Source organism: Myotis nattereri (genome assembly GCF_964212035.1).
Source record: "Myotis nattereri genome assembly, chromosome: 1".
Lineage (NCBI taxonomy): Eukaryota > Metazoa > Chordata > Mammalia > Chiroptera > Vespertilionidae > Myotis > Myotis nattereri.
In genome coordinates, this window is record NC_138075.1 from 183016861 (window position 1) to 183037432 (window position 20572).

At 37.6% G+C, this 20572-nt stretch overlaps 1 protein-coding gene across 8 annotated transcripts in view; it reads left to right on the forward strand.

The window, feature by feature from the left end:
- G3BP2 (G3BP stress granule assembly factor 2) overlaps positions 1-20572 on the forward strand; it is a 95660-nt gene that overhangs the window by 65310 nt on the left and 9778 nt on the right. For 4 of the 8 annotated variants that reach the window (XM_081088900.1, XM_081088897.1, XM_081088899.1 and 1 more), the window contains exons 7-12: positions 822-1002; positions 1973-2071; positions 6177-6279; positions 7576-7704; positions 8836-8954; positions 9437-12337. In XM_081088900.1, the coding sequence (XP_080945026.1) occupies positions 822-1002; positions 1973-2071; positions 6177-6279; positions 7576-7704; positions 8836-8954; positions 9437-9709 (904 nt within the window). In that variant the 3' untranslated portion in view covers positions 9710-12337. Of the gene's footprint in view, positions 1-821; positions 1003-1972; positions 2072-6176; positions 6280-7575; positions 7705-8835; positions 8955-9436; positions 12338-20572 lie in introns of those variants that run through there. The other 4 variants (XM_081088903.1, XM_081088902.1, XM_081088904.1 and 1 more) reach the window with 2 other exon arrangements.

The following is a 20572-nucleotide window of genomic DNA, read 5'->3' on the forward strand; positions in this document are numbered from 1 at the left end:
TGTCCATTGGTCATGCTCGTATGCATGCATACACGTCCTTCGGTTGATCTCTTACCCACCCCCCCAACCCTCCCCAGCCTTCTCGCTGTAGTTGACAGTCTGTTCGATGTTGCTCTGCCTCTGTATCTATTTTTTTTCATCAGTTTATAATGGTCTTAATTATCCATAAATGACTGAGATAATGTGGTATTTTTCTTTCATTGACTGGCTTATTTCACTTAGCATAATGCTCTCCAGTTCCATCCATTTAGTTGTATTTTTGAAGTGGTTGTGGGAGGCAGCAATTTCCAGTGTTTACCTATGCTGCTATCTTGGTTCTCTTATTTTATTCCTTATCTGTTTGTTTTTCAACATCATTTTTTTTTTTTTTAATTATCACTTAAGGGTATTTTTCTATTGATTTTTAGCGAGAGTGGAAGAGAGGAAAAGACAGAAATATCAATGTGAGAGAAACATCGATTGGTTGCCTCCTACACTTGCCCTGGAGCCCACAACCAAGGTACATGCCCTTGACCGGAATCGAACCTGGGACCCTTCAGTCCGCAGGCTGACGCTCTATCCACCTAGCAAAACTGGCTAGGGCATGAGCATTTAATTTTATAAATAGGGGGTTTATTTCTCGTTGATACTAAAGTAAACATTTTTAGTAATCCAGTTTTAAATCAGTGAAGTTGAGAAATGTTGCTTGAGAGCATTATTCCCTTCTGCCTTCTGGTTCTTACTGGACTTTTGCCCATTAGATTAGAGAGGTACTGAATTTTATCTTATTTGAATTGATCATTTTACTCATACTGAAAAGGAAATAAAATATGTTATTGTAGTAATGGCATAGAGGAGCCTTTGGAAGAATCCTCTCATGAACCTGAACCTGAGCCAGAATCTGAAACAAAGACTGAAGAGCTGAAGTTGTCAGTGGAAGAGAAGAAGTTGGAAGAATTAGAGGAGAAGTCTACTTCTCCTCCTCCTGCCGAACCTGTGTCTCTGCCACAAGAACCACCGAAGGTTAGATCAAAGGAACTCTTTATAACATCACACTTTTATATTTGATACCATTAATGAAGCATGACCTTTGTTCTATTATGTTAATTTGTTTCATATAGTAAACTATACTTTTTTGTGCATATGAAAGAAACTGGGTTTTTTGGTAATCCTGAGAAAATCTCATTGTTTTTCCCCCCTCAAAAAATACCCCTCAGAGTGAAGTTGAAGATTAATCTTTGTCTCTGCAATGTTTAGTACCTTACATAAAATTATTTGGGTCCATGCATAAAACTGAGAGTTGCTCTTCCATTCTGTACTAATAAATCCTCTACACACCAGATGCAAGCAGTCTTACAATTTCCCAACTTAAATAAGTTGGCCTATTAAAAGAAGAGATACCTCTTATTTCTGGCTTAATGGGAACAGTTTCCTTACTACACTAATTAAACTGTCTTGGAAATATGAGTGACACCCGTAATGTATCATTTAAGCCTACCTATACATCTTTTATCTTTCTGTAAAAGTAGAAGGTTAAAGTATATTTGGGTAGTGAGAGGAGATTCCTTGTTCAATTTGTGAATGTTTGTTAAAGTTTACAGCTAATACTTTCTTCTTTCCTATCCTTCCCCTCTTAACACCATCACACACCCCATTTTTCTCTAAAAGGGGAAAGAAATTGATTCTATTAGGCTCTTTTTTTTCCTAGCATGTATTAGTGGTTTTGTGCCACTTGCTCATCTACTTAGGGCATATAGGAACTTGCTTGTGGATTTATTTAGTAGTTCAGAAAAAACATCAAATAATCTTGCATAATGAGATTATGAAAGCTGGCACATAGACTGGCATGTGTGTGTGTGCCTTTCTTTTAGGAGTCTTCCAATATAGAACAGTAGTTTAGAAGTGAAAAGAAAATATATATTTGGAAGTTTCCCTATAGGAATGTTGGTGGTTTTCCATGATTAGTAGTCTAGGTTTGTTGCATTTCCTGCAGGCTTTCTCCTGGGCTTCAGTGACCAGTAAAAACCTGCCTCCTAGTGGTACTGTTTCTTCCTCTGGAATTCCACCCCATGTTAAAGCACCAGTCTCACAGGTAACCAATCTGTGAACACATTGGATTGTATCCTTGTTACATTGCCAATTGCTTATCTTTTTAATACTTTTTAAAATGAGTCAATCAGAAATTATGGATTAAATATACCAAAAAAATTGTATTTAATGTCAGTGCACCCACTTTAAATGCCAAATCTCCATTCATCATCTGCATAGGTGGTATTTGGGGTTTGGGTGTGTGAAATGCAGATTAAGTTGGTTTTACATACATTAATTATATTGTCATTTAAAAGGCTTCTATAAAATAACCAAAATAATTCCTTTTTTAAAAGTTTTAAATTTTATTTAAAACATATTTTAAGGAAGAAATTTGGAAAGGCACAGAGTAGTATGGCATTATAAAGAATCACTGTTTTAAAAAAATAAAATACTTTAAAAATTATACTGCCTAAGTTCTTCGTCTGTAAGTGGTTCACACCGTTTAATCGAAGCCTGTACCAACTTATGACTGTAGTGTTCACCTTAACCAATCATTCCAGTATTCTGCTTTTTGTTTGTGGTCATCATACACATTTCAGAGCTTTCAAAACATTGAAAATAGGTGTACTTTAGAATTAACTAAATTTAAATTTATAAGCACAGTTTAAAAGAATGTCTAATTCTTTTACCTACATTTTGACTTAAACTTCATTCCACTAGAAAATTTACATTTAAAGTTGTTAGTGAACATACAGTTGTTTGTGTACACCTCTTAATATGCTCTAAATAGTGAATCTTTGTGGTTTCAAAAAGCTAGTAATATGAGTCAGTCTTTCTGGTGTTGGTACACATAATCAGGTACAATGCATGGCCTCATGATAACCTTTTTTTCCCCTCAGTTAGATATTCAGGAAGTGTTGAGTAGTTAGTTACCTCAGATCACAAATCAGGATTCTCCCTTAAAATTAATTTGCCAAGTATTGATTGTACTTTTTAACCCATCTGAAGACCTGATAAGTGACTTTTGGATATGCTTTGAAATGCTTGATTTATCAGATTTGCATTTGGAATCCTTTGGATTGCTACTTCATTTCAGAGAGTTGGCTACATTTTTTTTTTTTAATTACTGCTAGTTAAAATAGCTTATCCTCATTATACCAGGCATTGTCAAAACATTTTATATTCATTCTCATCTAATCCTCATAACCACTTTGTGAGGGTGGTTACTATTATTATTCCTGTTTCCCACTTAATTAAATTGAGTAGTACTTGAGACAGGTATATAAATAGTAGGGCTGGACTTTGAATTCATGCAGTTGGATGCCATGAGCACCAGAGTCCATGTGTGACTTACGCAAACTTATTTAGATTTCTTTAGACCTTTGGAGGGGAATGTATCTCTATTTACATTTAAGAAGAGTACTAACTATATTTAAGGCATGTCTAAATTGCATTTCATTATATCCTAGCCTCTTGCCTAGGAAAAACAATATCTTAAAATTTTTGAAGTTAGTTTTTGAATTGTAGGAGACTAGATTGTATTTCCCAACCTATACCCTTATTAAAACAAAATGTTTATAATTTAAACTTTAAAACAAATTTCTGATCTCTTTAAGCTATATTTAGAATGAATTCATGATTTTCCCCTTGATTTAATAAACCTTTCAATTTTATTTTGTTACTTTGGTGTAATATTTATTTCCTTAACAGTTTTAGCATAGGTAATTAATAAAATAATTAAATGTAGTTCTAGGGTATTATTAGTAGGCATTAATTTCTTGGTAAAAAGATCTTGTCTTGAAATTGATTATTTTATCTAAATAGCTTATGTTAAATTGAAGGATGTGTTTATTAGTTGCGGTTTTTATTTGCTGTTATTGACTTGATTTGATGGTTTCATTTTATCTCATTTCGTTTTACTTTCATTTGTGGGGTTTGTCATGTGAGCACACTTTCTTGTTACATGGAAATAATTTTAAGGCCCTCAAATAAAATAGTATGTGGCATGTTAGCCATTTTATCTAGTTAGAATAAGTAGTTTTAATAATAAACTTGAGCTTAAAGTATTATAACTACACAGCTGGCTTAGTTAAAATATTAATCAATTATTGAAAAGAATTTTGTTAGATTTTTAATCTGATTTTTCTTGCATTGGTATTATGAGATATATACTAAAAGGTTGCTAAATTAATTTATTTGTAAGATGTTGAAAATTATTTAAATAATTGTTACTTTGAAGCCCTTAGGATAATGGAAGAACTTTTCTGTTTTGCTACTTGTGGTTTTATTTTGGTAATCTGTTTTGAAAACGATTTGAATCAGTCAGGTTGCCTCAAATTCTTTGATAACATTTGAATTGAATGAGTCTTAGCTTTTTCTGATATTTTTAAATTAAAATGTTCATTTGCTATTTTTATGAATTTGTAAAACACACTAGCTTCATCAAAATTTTGTTAGAGTACATCTATTCTTTAATTCTGTTTTACAACCTAATATTCAAGTTAAGTTGCACTTTAGGCCCCCTTAAGTTGAAATTTCTAGTAACTGCCTTTTTCAGGCATCACTTTATGGGTCAAAATATCTTCTAGTGTTCAGTTCCAATTAGAGATAGTAATGGTCTCAGGGCTATAACTTGGGTCAGGCATAGAACATTCTTCTACATATTTGGGTTAGAGAACTAACTAAATGTGATTTAATTTTAAGTGAATTAATAGTTACTAAACATCGATGTCTAGCAGCATTGTTTTGGTTCTTTGGGTGGTGTAGAAATAAATTAAGATATGGTCCTTGTAGGAATAAATACATATAAATAACTGAAAAAATCTGGAGTTAAAAAATTTTTTAACTAGCAAAATTCTAGATCATGGGAAACAATCTTGTTGGAGGAAATGAGAACCTACATGGAAGAAAATAGAATTTGGGAAGAGTCAGGCGAATTTGTTAAAAACTGTTAGGAATTACAGTGGTTATAGTGGGTGAAGGCATTTACAGAAATAAATTGTCATTGGTGAAGGAAGCATAACTTTTTGTATCAAAATATATCCTTGTAAAAAAATGTCCTTGCAAATTATAATACTTGTTATATATAAATGATGAGTTTGAGCCACTGCTGGGACTGAGGTCCTTAGAGATGATCAACCATAAAGATAGCACTGAAATTACTAGCTTCCCGACTTGACAACATGTTCTTCATATACTGCTGAGTGTTTTCAGCATCCTTTGAAGGTCCATATATTTTATCTCTTCCTTGTACTACAAATATTTGGGCAGTAGATAACCTGAAGAAGTGGGGAATACTGAACATGCCATTATATTAAAAGAAAATGTGATAGATGTGGATGTTATTTTGTTTTTAAATAGTTGAATTGTATGTGTTTAATTCAGCAGTTAGCAGAAACTTTTGGAAGGCATCTTAAATGCCCCATTACCTCCCTCCCCCAATTATCTCTCAAGAAACAGTTAAGGAAAATTGTCGGGGTCAGTCCTTAAATAAATGCACACCTTTCTCATAAGGAAAAGCAATAGAAAGTTAAAAGACTTCTTTGACTATTTGAGATACTATATACATATTTCTATCTTGTTTTCTTACGTGCATTTTGACTTAAAAGTAGTATTTTTAGGTGCTAGAATAAGCTAAGTTGTATATTTTGATCTATCAAAATATTGATTTTCAAGGTTTATTTATAGGGTGAGGTTTAGAGGATATTGCCGAGCACTTACATTTGAAGGGCAGCAAGCTAGATAATTAGAAAGTATGTGCCAGATATTCTTGTCTTCCTGAAATAAAGATGACTCTTTTGTGTGTGTGTTTACATGGAGTGGCTGGTTCTTCTTGCATTTTTGTGATTTTTATGCTTTCTCAGTGTGGATGTAACTTTTAAAATATGGTTGTAAAAAATAGCTTATTGTGAGTTATATGGCCTTGAGTGGGAAAACAAAGCCTACCCTACAGTCCTAGATTGGTACAGAATATTTTTATAAAATTATTTTTCATGTATAATTAGACACTATGTTAAAAACATTCTAAACTTAAAATTACCATTACGCCTGTTAGTGACTTTTGGTAGTTGGCTTTTGTTGGTTTTTTCTGTGGACTGTGTTTCTTTTCTTTATAATGTGTGTTTTCCCTTGCATTTTATAATGTGTTTTTTTCCCTTGTATTTTAGCCGAGAGTTGAAGCTAAACCAGAAGTTCAGTCTCAGCCACCTCGTGTGCGTGAACAACGACCTAGAGAACGACCTGGTTTTCCTCCTAGAGGACCAAGACCAGGTGAGTCAGTCCCTCCTCTGTAACTGTTAGAATTTTGTATTTAGTACTTGAAAAGTTGGAAAATACTGAACTTGAAAACTGTGTGTGTGTGTTTTGTTTTGTTTTTACAGAAACAAGATCTATGTTGTTTCAATACAGATAGTGTTTTATACCCAAATTCTTTTCTTTCATTTTCAAAATGCTTAAAGGTTTAAGTAACCTGCTAAAATTCAGTCTGGTACAAAACAACTAACTTCTAGGGGAGGATTAGTTGTCATGCCATAGAGACATGTATTTTGAAGATAGTTATTAATAATAATTTTGAGCCAAGTATTTGGTTATTGTCGCTGGTTCTAAGAATTCAAAACCGAGCTGCCAATAACCTACTTTCTTACTTAGCACTCTTATCTCTTCACAGATAAACAAATAAGCACACCCTGATTCTTCTTATTTTGATTGTCTTAGGTTTTAAGTAAGTTGCCATAATTTTTGACTTGTTTCCATTTTTAGCTAATACATATAGCACCTCTATTTGAATAATATAAGTATGTTTAGATTGCTTTTGGGAGGAGGTGGGAGATAGTATACATCAAATTTAGAATGTGTAATTTTTTCCACAAAAATAAAATATAAGTGATGTGTTATTAAACCAGAAGTCATGGAAGCTAGGGTTTATCCTAGCTTTGCCACTGATTGAGTTTATGATCTTAGGTGATACCCCCTTAAATTATGAGATTATCTTATGCCATTCAGTTATACAAATTTTTCTTGTGCAATGCCTTATATGCCTGTGTTTTTTGTGTTACTGGGAGGATCAAATACAATTTATATATATATGTGTATAAATGTATGTGAACACCCTAACATACATAATATATACATGAAGTACTATTAAATTTACTGATTTGGCTATAATTTCATACTACCAAAGATTAAGTAATTTGTGTATTTCAAAATACTAAACACATGTTTAGTACAAATATATCTCACTATATGAAATCTATTTGGTTCCTTGGGTAATGGCAAGAGTTTAAGGAGGGAAACTTGAACTACTAACATTTACCTTTCATATAATCAATCAGATGAGTAGATCTAGAAGGGACTTGTGCAATCTAGTCAGTACCCTCACTTTACACTTCATTATCACATTTCCTTATTAACCTACTAATAATAGGCACTTTCATCTCTGTTCAAGGAACTCACTATCTTATTAAACTAAACCAGGAATATTGATATTAAGTGATTTTTATATTCATTGCTTTGAACTAATTTTTAGAAGATGTTGTGAACTTTATATCTGCTCTATTCTTTTCTCAGGCAGAGGAGATATAGAACAGAATGAATCTGACAACCGTAGAATAATTCGCTATCCAGACAGTCATCAACTTTTTGTTGGCAACTTGCCACATGATATTGATGAAAATGAACTGAAAGAGTTCTTCATGAGTAAGTGGTTTATTTTGTTTTATCTTAAAATTAAACAGGAGAAAAACAGAGCTTTTTCCATAGTAATTAGAATATCTCCAGGTACCAACCACTTATCAGAAGAGAGTAGATGGCTATATCAGATGTTTCTCAGTGATGGTACTTAGTGTTGACTGGCCTGGTTCTCTGTAGGTAAGACGAAGGAACAGGATGAATCAGTGTTAAATTTGGAGGTGGGATGAATTTAGCAAATAAAAATCAGAAATAGAAAATAGCAATATCTTTCTAAAATCATGTAGATAACTCTCCTTTTGAAATGTCTAATAAAGATGCTGAAGGGTTACAAAACAAATAGTCCAGCTACTTGTTGGCATCTTAGATGAATGACCTATATGAGTGAATATGTACCTTAATTGTTGTTGGATATAGCCACTTGCAACTTTTATTTTGAAATGGATCAAGGAGATTAAGGTTATTCATCTTGAACAATTGAGGCCACAAAGTATTCTGTTAAAATATTTAACCCTTGGTGCCCTGGTTAGTTTGGCTCAGTGGATAGAGCATTGGCCCATGGACCGAAGAGTCCCAGGTTCAATTCTGGTCAAGGGCATGTACAGTGGGGCCTTGACTTACGAGTTTAATTCGTTCCGTGACGGAGCTCGTAACTCAAATTACTCATATGTCAAATCTTAAAGTGAACGAGTGAGACACATGATGCTGGGCTGATGTTGTGGTGTTCACTGTGACGTTCGCTGCGCCAACTAGCGGTGGGGTATCTGAAGCTGGCTTGTAACCCAAATTTTAGCTTGCAACTCAAAGCAAAAAATCGGCCGAGAGATGGCTCATATTTTGAAAAACTCGTCAGTCAGGACACTCATAAGTCAAGGCCCCACTGTACCTCGGTTGCAGGCCCCGCCCAGGCCCAGGCCCTGGTCAGGGCATGTATAGGAGGCAACCAATTGATGTGTTTCTCTCACATCAATATCTTTCTCTGTCTTTCCCTCTCTCTTCCACTCTCTCCAAAAATCAATGGAAAAATATCCTCGGGTGAGGATTAAAAATAATAATAAAATAAAAATAAAAGTATTAATGTGAACTTACCATTAAAAAAAAAAATTTAACCCTTGGTGCAATATATGTTTGTTTTCACAGGTTTTGGGAATGTTGTGGAACTTCGCATCAATACCAAGGGTGTTGGCGGAAAGCTTCCAAATTTTGGTTTTGTGGTTTTTGATGACTCTGAACCAGTTCAGAGAATCTTAATTGCAAAAGTAAGTGACCTAAAGGGCATAATTCAAGACTTTATTATTCCTGTTGTATATAACATTAATCTGGTGCATTTTTAAACCATAGAGAATCTTTTTTAATGTTAAAACTAAAAATTGTTCATTATGAAATGGTTTATGCCAGTGGTTCTCAACCTTCCTAATGCCGCGACCCTTTAATACAGTTCCTCATGTTGTGGTGACCCCCAACCATAAAATTATTTTCGTTGCTAAGTCATAACTAATTTTACTACTGTTATGAATTGTAATGTAAATATCTGATAATGCTATATGTGTTTTCCCATGGTCGCGACCCACAGGTTGAGAACTGCTGGTTTATGCAAAGAATAGAGAATTGTTAGTTTTAAAGTCTGAGGTGTGGGTCATTTTAAATTTGTTTCTTAGGATTTTCTTATTTACATATACAAAGAAATACTTACTATTACTATCTAACCTGCCCATGTAAATCTTTTTGTTCCCTTTTAAAGCCAATTATGTTTCGAGGGGAAGTGCGTTTAAATGTGGAAGAGAAAAAAACAAGAGCTGCAAGAGAGCGAGAAACCAGAGGTGGTGGTGATGATCGCAGGGATATTAGGCGCAATGATCGAGGTCCTGGTGGTCCACGTGGAATAGTGAGTGGTGGAATGATGCGTGACCGGGATGGAAGAGGACCTCCTCCAAGAGGTGGCATGGCACAGAAACTTGGCTCTGGAAGAGGAACCGGGCAGATGGAAGGCCGCTTCACAGGACAGCGTCGCTGAAGCCCCACTGTTGGCAAAGTCTTGGCAGTGGTACATTATTCATCGTGTTTGCATTCTTGTTAATTTTTTTTTTTGGCTTTGGAATGTGACACAGCCTTTTTGATCATTTCTTTGATGTGAAAAGCATCTTTTGGTTATGAGTTAAATTGAGGTGGACATTATTTCCCCAATTTCACAACAGGATTCACATTGTTAATTTATAAATCTAGACTTGGAGAATTGAGGACTGAGGAATGACCATATCTTAAACTATCTACAACAAAATGAACTTTTTAAGAGGACATGCCCAACTGAATTCAGGTCCTTTGAGTAAAAAAAAAAATCCTCTGCTGCACATTTTGTTTTAAGTGTTACTGTTTCTGCCTATTAATCTTGGAAACACAAATAGTGCAATTGGAGAATCTTGCCTTTTTTCTTGGCTCCCCCAAAATACAAACCAACAGAAACTTTTTATGCACTCATCAAAATGCACTAATGGGTACTCTGAACTCATTAACATTGACATCTGCAACAGGAGGCAACAGGGGAGAAAAATCTTTCATCCTTTTTTCCAGTAGAAAATAGTTTGTGAAATGATGAGGGCATTTTATCTGCTTGCTGTGACCAGCGTGTGTACACATAAACCTTAACAAGACTACAAGTATATTCCAGAAGGAAATCATTTAGTTTGAACTAAATAACAAAAATCAGAACTTCAAATGCTATGGTCTTGAATACTAGACCAGATTTAGTAGCTCCATATCTAAGATTTTTCTACCTGCCCCTCTTCAGTACAGGGATGGCTGGCTGCTCAACACACTCCTCCTCCCCTTTGTCCTTTCTTTAAGCTGTGTACAGTGAAAATTGTCTTTACTGTATTTTTGTTCTCTGGTAATGTAATAAGCATGATGGTGCCTTCTATTAATACATCATTCCAGTCTTGCTGGTAATTTTGTACAGTATAGTGTATGAATTGCTGTGCTGCAAAGCCAAACAGCTGCAAAATGTTGAAAAATCATTGAAGTGTTTAAAAATTGCAGTATCTTTAAAATTAGTAAAATTGACTAGCATATTGTTTACCTTGTTCTTTAGTTAACAACTTTGTCTTCTCTATGGGAGGTAGTCTTGTGTGTTTGGGAGGGAGAGGGAAGGAGGAAGTCGGTTATTTAAGTCTCTTGTTGACTTTTCTCTTAGCATGAATGTGAATGATGAAGCAGATCACTTGAGAGGTGCTTGGAAAAGTCAGTCAACTTGATGTACATTTTTAGTGACATTTTAAAAGCAGTCAGATTCCATAAATGGCAAGTAAACCTGAAGTGAGGATACTGCAATTTTCAGAGAAAAGAACAGCAGCTCTTAAGTGTTTGCATTTTCTATTTGGGGGGGCAGGGAACTGTCATTCATTTTGCACAATTCTTGAACTGATGTCAGCACCCAAGTGGCTCTGAATTTAAGTCTGGGACGACATCTTTTATTTTTACATGAATCTCTAAACAATTCTGTGAGCAAAGTTTGTAGCTGCTGGATTATTGTCTGTCTCTTTAGCAAGTTCCAGTAAACTGCAAGTATGGCAAAGGATGATCAATTTTATGCTTGAAGCATTTGGTACATATCAGTTTCTGATGTTTCAAGCTAGGAGTGGGGTAAATAAGTGTGACCACTTAAAGCTGCTTGTTAGCATGGAAGACTTCTCCATTCTATCTTGGTAAAAACAGAAATGCACTTGACATAGTAGCAAACGGATTTTGAATTATGAAAACTTTGTTATTTAGTAAATTAGCAAATGATGCACATATTTTGTTTTTCATGTACTGGGTAATATAAGTAAAATTAAATCTGTCCCTTTTTTTTCCTTTGAATGAGGTCTTCCATGTTTGAGGAAAGTCTTGCACTATTGCATACGTTTTGGGGACACAGATATCTTAATAGTTGCCATTTTGGGGGGCTTAAGGATTTTTCTTTTTTCTGCTTAAAACAATTTTTACACTTTCTGATGTATAGTACTTGAAGTTCTTACCAGAAAATGAATTTTGAGTTTTGAAGCCTTTATTCAAACTACTTTTAAATGAGTGGTTTATTGTCAGTGTTTTTCTATAGCATATTTTTCCTTTACTCATTTCTTTCTTCCCATTTTATATATGTGAAATTTCTAATCCAGGATATTGCCCTGCCACTCATGAAAACTGTTCTGGCACCAAAAGTAATGGCAAATGTTAAGTGTAATAGAAAATTAGAGCAAAGAGCCATTCAGCTTCAGTCTTTACATACCATGAATAAATCATTAAAACATCACATGGAGAAGTTTACATGGTGATTGTTCACCTGCAGTACTGTGGACTTTTAACATTTTGTCCCCTTTTCAGTGAACCAGAGTAAAAATATTCATCTACCATAACTGTTATTTGCTGATTTTTTTTTTTTTTGGATGGTAATATTCTATCCTTGTGACACTATTGCAACCAAATTGGCTTTACCATCTCGGCTTTAGTAGGTATAGAAGACAATGGATTACCATCTTTATTGCTGTAATGTGTTAAGCATTATATGCTAGTAGAATCTAGTTTGTTTCAGGTGGAAAGTATTCTTTTGGTTTCCATTTTGAATGTGTTTGGACTAAACAAACAATAAACTACTGATGTCTGCAGCGTTTATCTATGTCCCTAATTTAATCTATAGGTTTGTGTTCCAAAATGTTTTCTCCCAATTGCATTTCACACATATTAAGTAAAAATGAGCTGTTCTAAAACCAACTGCTTACTATTTTTATATTTTTCCTTAACAGTTGTTAAGAGATCTATCCCAGTTCAGCCAATTTATAAGTTAAAGGATTTTAGAATAATAAATAGTAAGGAAGGTGAAGGATTATCTAAATCAAACTACTAATTTCTTTTTTTTTAATCTTGGGCTATCCAAAGGATTGCTCCCTCACCTCTCGGACAGGAGAAAAGGGATGGGAATATTGAGGCTATCTAAAGCAGAGGTCCTCAAACTTTTTAAACAGGGGGCCAGTTCACTGTCCCTCAGACATTCCACACATGCGCACTGCGGGCCCGGGACGAGTCAGCTGCTAAGCAGGACAGGCAGCGGCGGCAAAAAACACCCGGCGGGCCGGATAAGTGTTTTCGGCGGGCCGCATGTGGCCCGTGGGCCGTAGTTTGAGGACCCCTGACTAAAGTTATGGACAGGACCCAATTCAGAAATTGAAACAAATGTGTCAAACTCTAAAAGAATATTAAAGGAGGAATAATCATTTATGAGTCCTAAAGCATACATAATTTTGGAATTTGAGACTTTTTCTTCATTAAAAGGGATGGTATAATTGAATTATTCCTAATATAGTCAATGAAGATTCCTTAATTAGACTTCCCAAGTTTGTACTGGAGAGAAACCAAAAGAACCATTATTTAAAATACTCTTAAGGAAGTCAGACAAGATTTTTATAAATATATTAAACTCACTTTCCATGTTAATTATAATGTAACTAGAGGCCCCTCGGCCTGGCCTGCGCCCTCTCACAATCCGGGATCCCTTGGGGGGATGTCGGAGGCCCAGTGCATGGATTCAGCCTGATCTTCACAGGCCAGGCCAAGTGACCCCACTGGTGCACAGATCTGTGCACTGGGCCTCTAGTATGCATATAAAATCTTTGGTTAATCTCTTCCCACCCTCCCTCCTCCCTTCTGAGATTTATCAGTCTGTTCCATGTTTCCAGCCTGTGTGTTGAGCCTCTGCCCCCTGGTGGTCAGTGCATGTCATAGCTAATGGTTGAATGGTCATTCAGGCTTTTATATATATACTAGAGGCCCGGTGCACAAAATTCATGCACTTGGGTGTCTCTCAGCCCAGCCTGTGCCCTCTCACAGTCGGAGCCATGGGAGATATCCAACTGATGGGGAGCAGGCCTAAGCTGGCAGTTGGACATCCCCTGAGGGGTCCTTAGCACTGCCACAGAGGTGGGAGAGGTTCCTGCCACTGCCACTGCGCTTGCCAGCCATGAGCCCAGCTCAGGGCTTCTGACTAAGCAGCGCTCCCCCTGCGGGAGCATACTGACCACCAGGGGGCAGTTCCTGCATTGAGCGTCTGCCCCCTGGTGGTCAGTGCATGTCATAGCAACTGGTTGTTCCACCGTTTGGTTGATTTGCATATTAGCCTTTTATTATATAGGATAGATGACGTGCCTAATTTCATGGCTCTGGAAAAAGCATTTTTTAGAAGGGATAAAATACATATGCCACTATTAACACCTTTTGTACCGCATAGAAATCTCTAAAACATACGCCAGGGACTGCACGTTTTCGGGCAAACTGCACATTATTTAAATCATAATGCACTTTAGGTGTCATTTTTCAATAATTATAACATTTTTATTTACAAAAACAAAGTTCCTAGTACTTTTTTAACGTATGGTACTGCGTAAAACATTTTCCTCTATGAAGAGGGACCAAACAAAATTTACATAAGTATCTAGATTCGCTCCTTTTTCCATGGGCGTGAAAAACGAGAACACTTGTGAGCAGTCCTTCATAGATAGCGCGCGAAACAAGCGAAACACAAGAAAACTCCTGAGTGGTACGAAAGGTGTTAAAGCAACCAAATTTGAAGTAGCAAATTATTGTTTGGTCCAGGAAACTTCATATGAAATAGGATATTTGACTATTTTAGCCACTTAAGGTGTTTCATTTCAATTGTGCTATATAACATAGTGTTTGTAGCAAGTGAACGAAAATTTAGTGGCTAGATGTTAGTGCTGTTCCTTTAAATTAGGAAAAGTTGCTCACCATAATTTATATTTTAACTACAGATGAATAAAGACCATTGACTTTTCTTCCTTTTCATTCTGTGTTCATAAGTATTAGTTTTCTAATTATTTAGTAGTAGACTATTTTGATCAATTTGATGCCAGAATTCTAAATTTAAAATTACTGGATAAGTGAACAATCTATTAACATCATGAAAGAAATTTCCCTTTGTGATAGATTTCTGTTGGTTGCACAAAGAGTAATTGTTTAAAATCATTTGTACCATTGAGTTAATTCCTAAGTAATATAATTTTGGGGTATTTTGAACAAATAGAGACTTAAATCTGCTTTTTTAGCATATAGCTTATGTTTAACATGTTTCAGAATTAATGAGAAATAGTCAATTTTTAAAATTATTTTTTAATTGATTTCAGAGAGGAAGGGAGAGGGAAGGTAGAGGGGGGACAGAGAGAGAAACATCAGTGATGAGAGAGAATCATTGATCGGCTATCTTTTACAAGTGCCCCACTGGGGATCGAGCCCGTAAGCATGGTATGTGCCCTGACCAGAATTAAACTGTGATCTGGTTCATAGGTCGACACTCAACCACTGAGCCACTGAGGCTGGGCAGAAATAGTCAATTTTTAGCACTACCAAATAAATAACTGGGCAAAAATACCATAAATGCAGGTTTAGAATTAAGAAATCACAAAGACTACTACCTTAGTATTAATTACCAAATTAACTGTTCTCTTTGATCTCTTAAAGTTTTGACATAGCTGGCTGCCTACTTGGAATGCTTTCACTTTTGTGAAATTAATATTTTAACTGCTTCTGTTTTCTTCTTTTTTCTTTCTTTTTTTTTTTAAATATATTTTATTGATTTTTTACAGAGAGGAAGGAAGAGAGAGAGTTAGAAACATTGATGAGCGAGAAACATCGATCAGCTGCCTCCTGCACATCTCCCACTGGGGATGTGCCCGCAACCCAGGTACATGCCCTTGACCGGAATCGAACCTGGGACCTTTCAGTCCGCAGGCCGACGCTCTATCCACTGAGCCAAACCAGTTTCGGCTGCTTCTGTTTTCTTATCCCATAATAATTTCTGCTCCCCGATCCCTTCGGTGCTCAATCTCTTTCCCCATGAACTTTCTCTGGGTGGTTTCATTTTGGCCAGGTACTATCTTACCTTCAATATGTTGTCTATTCAGTAGATTTCAAACAATATAATGGTTTAAGAGGAGGGCTTAGGCGGCAGTTGCCAACCTTGCGGACCTCACGGATCACCAGTGGTCTGTGCACCATCGGTTGGTGACCGCTGGCTTAGAAGATAGCCTGGGCTTGAAGGACAAGTCCACCATTCAGTGGTTAGCCTTTGTCTTTGTTTCTGTTTCCTCATTTGTAAAATGAGGTAGGTGGTTGTGAGGATTGAGTGCATTAATAGATAAAGCACCTAAAATAATGCAGTGGTGGGCCTTTAGCAAGTGTAAGTTGTTACTATTTATTTTTTATTTTTTTAAGTTTAACTTTTAAAAATATGTTTTTATTGATTTCAGAGATTGGAAAGGAGAGGGAGAGAGAGGTAGAAACATCAATGATGAGAGAATCATGGATCAGCTGCCTCCTGCATGCCCCCTAACTGGGAATTGAGCTTGTATCCTGGGCATGTGCCCTGACTGGGAATTTGTGACCTACTGGTTCATGTGTTGATACTCAACCATTGACCATCACCAGCCACATCGGCTGGGCAAGTTGCTACTACAGTGGGGCCTCGACTTACAAGTTTAATTCATTCCGTGACGGAGCTCGTAACTCAAATTACTCATATGTCAAATCTTAAAGTGAGTGAATGAGACATGTGATGCTGGGCTAAACCATTTAACTTTTTATTGTTAATTGAGTGCCTCTGTGTGCCAGGCATTGTTGATGTTGAGCATACATGAGTGAATAAGTCCATTGGTCTCCCTGAGCTTATTTGATAATGAAGATAAGTAGTTGTAAATGCTAAAGAGAATCTATACTAATAAAAGGAGAATATGCTAATTAGACCAGGAAACTTTCCAGACAAAGACATGGTGGCAGGGCTGAGGCAGAGTCGGTTAGGGGTGATCAGGCCAGGAGGGGAGGACAGTTGTGGGCGATCAGGTCGGTGGGGGGGGAGTGGAGGGGGGCAGTTGTAGGCGAGCAGGCCGGCAGGCAGAGTGGTTAGGGGTGATCAGGCAGGCAGGCAGGTGAGCGGTTAGGAGCCAGCGGTCCCGGATTGGGAAGGGATGTCTGACTGCTGGTTTAGTATATAAAAAGGCGAAGCGACCGGCCAACCGGCCAGGAGGTATGATGCACACTGACCACCAGGGGGTAGACAACGCAGGAGCTGCTAAGCGACAGCAACTCTGCAGAGTGCCCTCTCACTCCAAAACCCTTGGGGATGTCAGACCACTGTTTTCTGCCCGATCCCTGCAGGCCAGGCCGAGGGATCCCCACCTGCTGGAGGGACTCCACTCACTCTGCAGATGCCTTTCGAGCCCTGGCACTGCCCCAAGTGCTACTGGCCGAGGAGGGACTGCGGGAGGTTGGCTCCAAGGTGTGTCCAGCCCTCCTTGCCCAGTCCCACACCGCCCACCACCTTCTAATGAATTTCAAGGTGCACAAATCCATCCACCGGGCCTCTAGTTAAGATAATGAAAAGCAATTGAGTGGCGGAATTAGGTCATAATGACTTTTGGGAACTATTTCAGTGAAGTGATAAGCTGTTCCTCAGTCACCCATTCTAGAGTTGAAATGGAACTTAGGAGCACTGTAGTCAGAAGAACCAGCTAATGTAAAACAACCTGTAAAATAAGAAAACCTTGGAAGGGAATGGTAAGAAGCTGGGGTAGATGGAGTTGGCTCAAAGGGTGGCAAAATGATAAGAGGTGGGGTAGGAGAGATAGGAACTACATCATGTAATCTGCCACGATAAGGAGTTAATTTGGATTTTCTTCTAATTGCAATAGGAAACCATTAAAGAGAATTAAGCATGGCAGTGATATTCTTATAGAAGATAGGATAAATATCCAAGCAGGAAAATTGATAAGACTGTTGCAATAGTTTAAAACTTGGAGAGAAATAGGTTTAGCTTATTTTTTGGCAGCTGAATGTAAGATATCTTAAAAGGAATTGAGACTGATTCAATTTCTGGATAGCATAAAGTCAGAAATCAATGAAAAGCAGACACTTCTACTTGAAAATAGTGTAACCAATAAAATAGTTACTTGTTTTTATCTCTAAAATGAATTTTCTACAATATTTGAGGATATACTATGAATCACTGCTGGTAGCTTTACATCTGATTTAACATTTAGGCAAGGTAAGTATAGTTACCTAGGTTACCGCCAAAAAGATAGGCTCAGAAAGGATAAGTCACACTAGTATGAAATTATTTGGAATACTGGATTAGCAAAAAGTGTCAATCTGCTTTCAAGGATGAGTTATTTAAAGTTCAGAAATTTAAACTTTAAGTGCAATGCATTTTTTATCATGACTTTATTTTAGAAAATTATAAAATTATAGCCTCCTGCATTAGCAGGACTAAAATTAAGGATCCCTTAATCAGGTATAATATTCAGGAAGCACAATGTTAAGGAATGAGACAGAGTAGAGACTTGGAACAGAAATCAAATAGTTGTTAAATACTGTGAGTCTCTGAATTTAGGGGGAAATATATGTATTAGGGGCCCAGTGCACAAATTCGTGCACCTTGAAAGGAACTGTGGACTGTGAGGCTGCGGTGGGCACAGTGGCAGGGTCTCAGCCCACCCTCCGTGTCCCTGCCTGGCCCCTCCTGCCACGGCCCCCAGTCACCTTTCTGCTGGCAGCCCCATTCCCACTGCCACTGCTCCCATGTGTTGATGGCACAGAGCGATTGGGGCTGGCGCTGTCAGTGGGTGCAAGAGGCAGCTGCTGCCCCAACCACCCCTCAGGAGCATGGGGAGGTGGAGAAGCCCTCGGGGCGATCGGGCCGGCAGCTGCCGCTCGCACCCACAGGCCCAGCGCGGGCAGCAGGTGTGAGCAGTGGCTCTGGTGCCGGCAGCAGGTGTGAGCACCCATGGGGCTGCAATGCGCGGGAGCAAAGAATTTTCAGTAACCACCAGAGGCTTGCCCCGATGACAGTGACCAGTGCCCCTCCTTGGTCTGGCGCCCCTGCTCACCTGCTCCACCATCCTGCTGTGGCCAGTATCCACCATGTTCTGCGTTCTGTCTCCTGCTGCCCTCACCCGCCATGTTTCGTGTGTACGCGCCCCCTGCTGGTGAGCACATGTCATAGCAACTGGTTGTTCAATTGTTCCACTGTTTGGTCTACTTGCTTATTAGGGTTTTATATATAAAGATGTGTGTTTTCTTTGGTTGTCAAATGATCTTTAATTGAAACATTTTTTTGAACACAAATATTTTAATAATTTTCACCATCAATCTTTAATGGAATAATGTCACTAAATATACCTCATTAGTGAAACATTTTCCTTTGTGGTTCTTAACTAGCCCAGCATCCCACTGCATCACTGCTAATGTTATCTATATGATGTCATGAGGGTGGCAGCCATCAACATTGCAACCCCCAGGATCTTTTTAATGGTTTCAGAGAGTTTTCTAGCTAAAAATCGGTGCTGCATCTGTCAGGCAATATTAATAATCTCATCAAAAGTGATTATTTCCACTGTGTTTAATGAATTTTTGCTTCTTTCTGTCTCGGCAATTCTTTGAAGGCTTTCATAATCAGGGCAGAGGCAGAGGCACTACCTCAATCTGGGTCTGTCGTTCTGAATGTTCAGAGTTACTGTAATCCCCAGATCCTTCCAAGCACCAGTTGCTTTGTTGATGTCAAAGCCAACCTTTTTTGGAGACAGGCCCAGGGGACCAATCTTGGGGGTCAGGGCAGACACAGCACAGACTTCCCCACCGGTGCACCTTGGGTATAAGACTTTGATCTCTTTGGGGCAGAACTTTGGCTGCATCATGGAAGTAGCTGGTGTCAGAAGAACCCGGATTTGGTACGACCGAAGAAAGTTGCACCTAAGTTTCCAAGCTGAAAGCTGAAAAAAAAAAATGTTGAGGGCCTGTCATTTTACATCTGTTATATCCTCTAATCTGATAACCCTAAGTTTTTTATATTTTTTATAGAGGTGAACTAAAGTAAAGCTTGAAGACATAAAAACCATAACTGCCTGGCATATGGTGATGAGGATAGTGACTTCGGCATGGAAAACATGTGAGAGATATTTCAATGAACGATGACATCAGAAATGACTCAGAGCGATGTTTCAAAGCAGGCACTTATATAACAAATATGTGCTAGGTGACAAAGGCTTGTATAGCATGCAGTGACTATTAGCATCTAATATGAGCCAGAAACCTTCCTAGATGATGCTGGCAATACAGCAGGTATAGCCTACTCTCAGGAAATGTGTATTTTTTTTTTTAGTACTTCTTTCCTTAAGTATTTACTTTTAGTTCTGATTAGTCCTGGGCACAACACAACTCATTTAGTCCTAACAGCAATCCTTTGAGGATTATTACTTGCTTTACAGAAGGGTTAACTCAAGCACAATGGGGTTAGCTACTTTTCCAAGATCACATGGCCAATGAGTAGAATTAGTGAAGGTAGAGAACGTAATAGTGATGGGAGATGTTCCTTAGTCATTATTGAGGGGGTAGTGAGTGAGCTCTATGACGAGGTACATTGAAGGCCTGAAAGGAAGAGAAGGCAGTCCTGAGACCTGGAGGAAGAATGTTCCAAAAATAAGAAAGGACATATGGAGAGCCCCTTTGTTTAGAAAGTTTGTTGTATTCAAGGGCAGTAAGGCCAGTGTGGCCATAACAGTAAGCAGATGATATCAAGAGGTAGGTAAGAGCTAATTTGAGGGTGGCCTTGTAGTTTGTATTTTACTCTTGTATTTACTCTTGTATTTTACGGGGATTGTTGGGATCTGAACAGGGAAGTGATGTGATCTGAGTTAGTGAGAGGCCTGTCAAAATGTCAGCTAATGGTGATGGTGGCTTGGATTAGAGCTGTAGAAGAGATGGTGATAAATGGTTAGCTAGTAAGATTTATTTTGTAGATAGAACCTATAAGACTTTTATGGACTGGATCTTGAATGTGAGGAAAAGA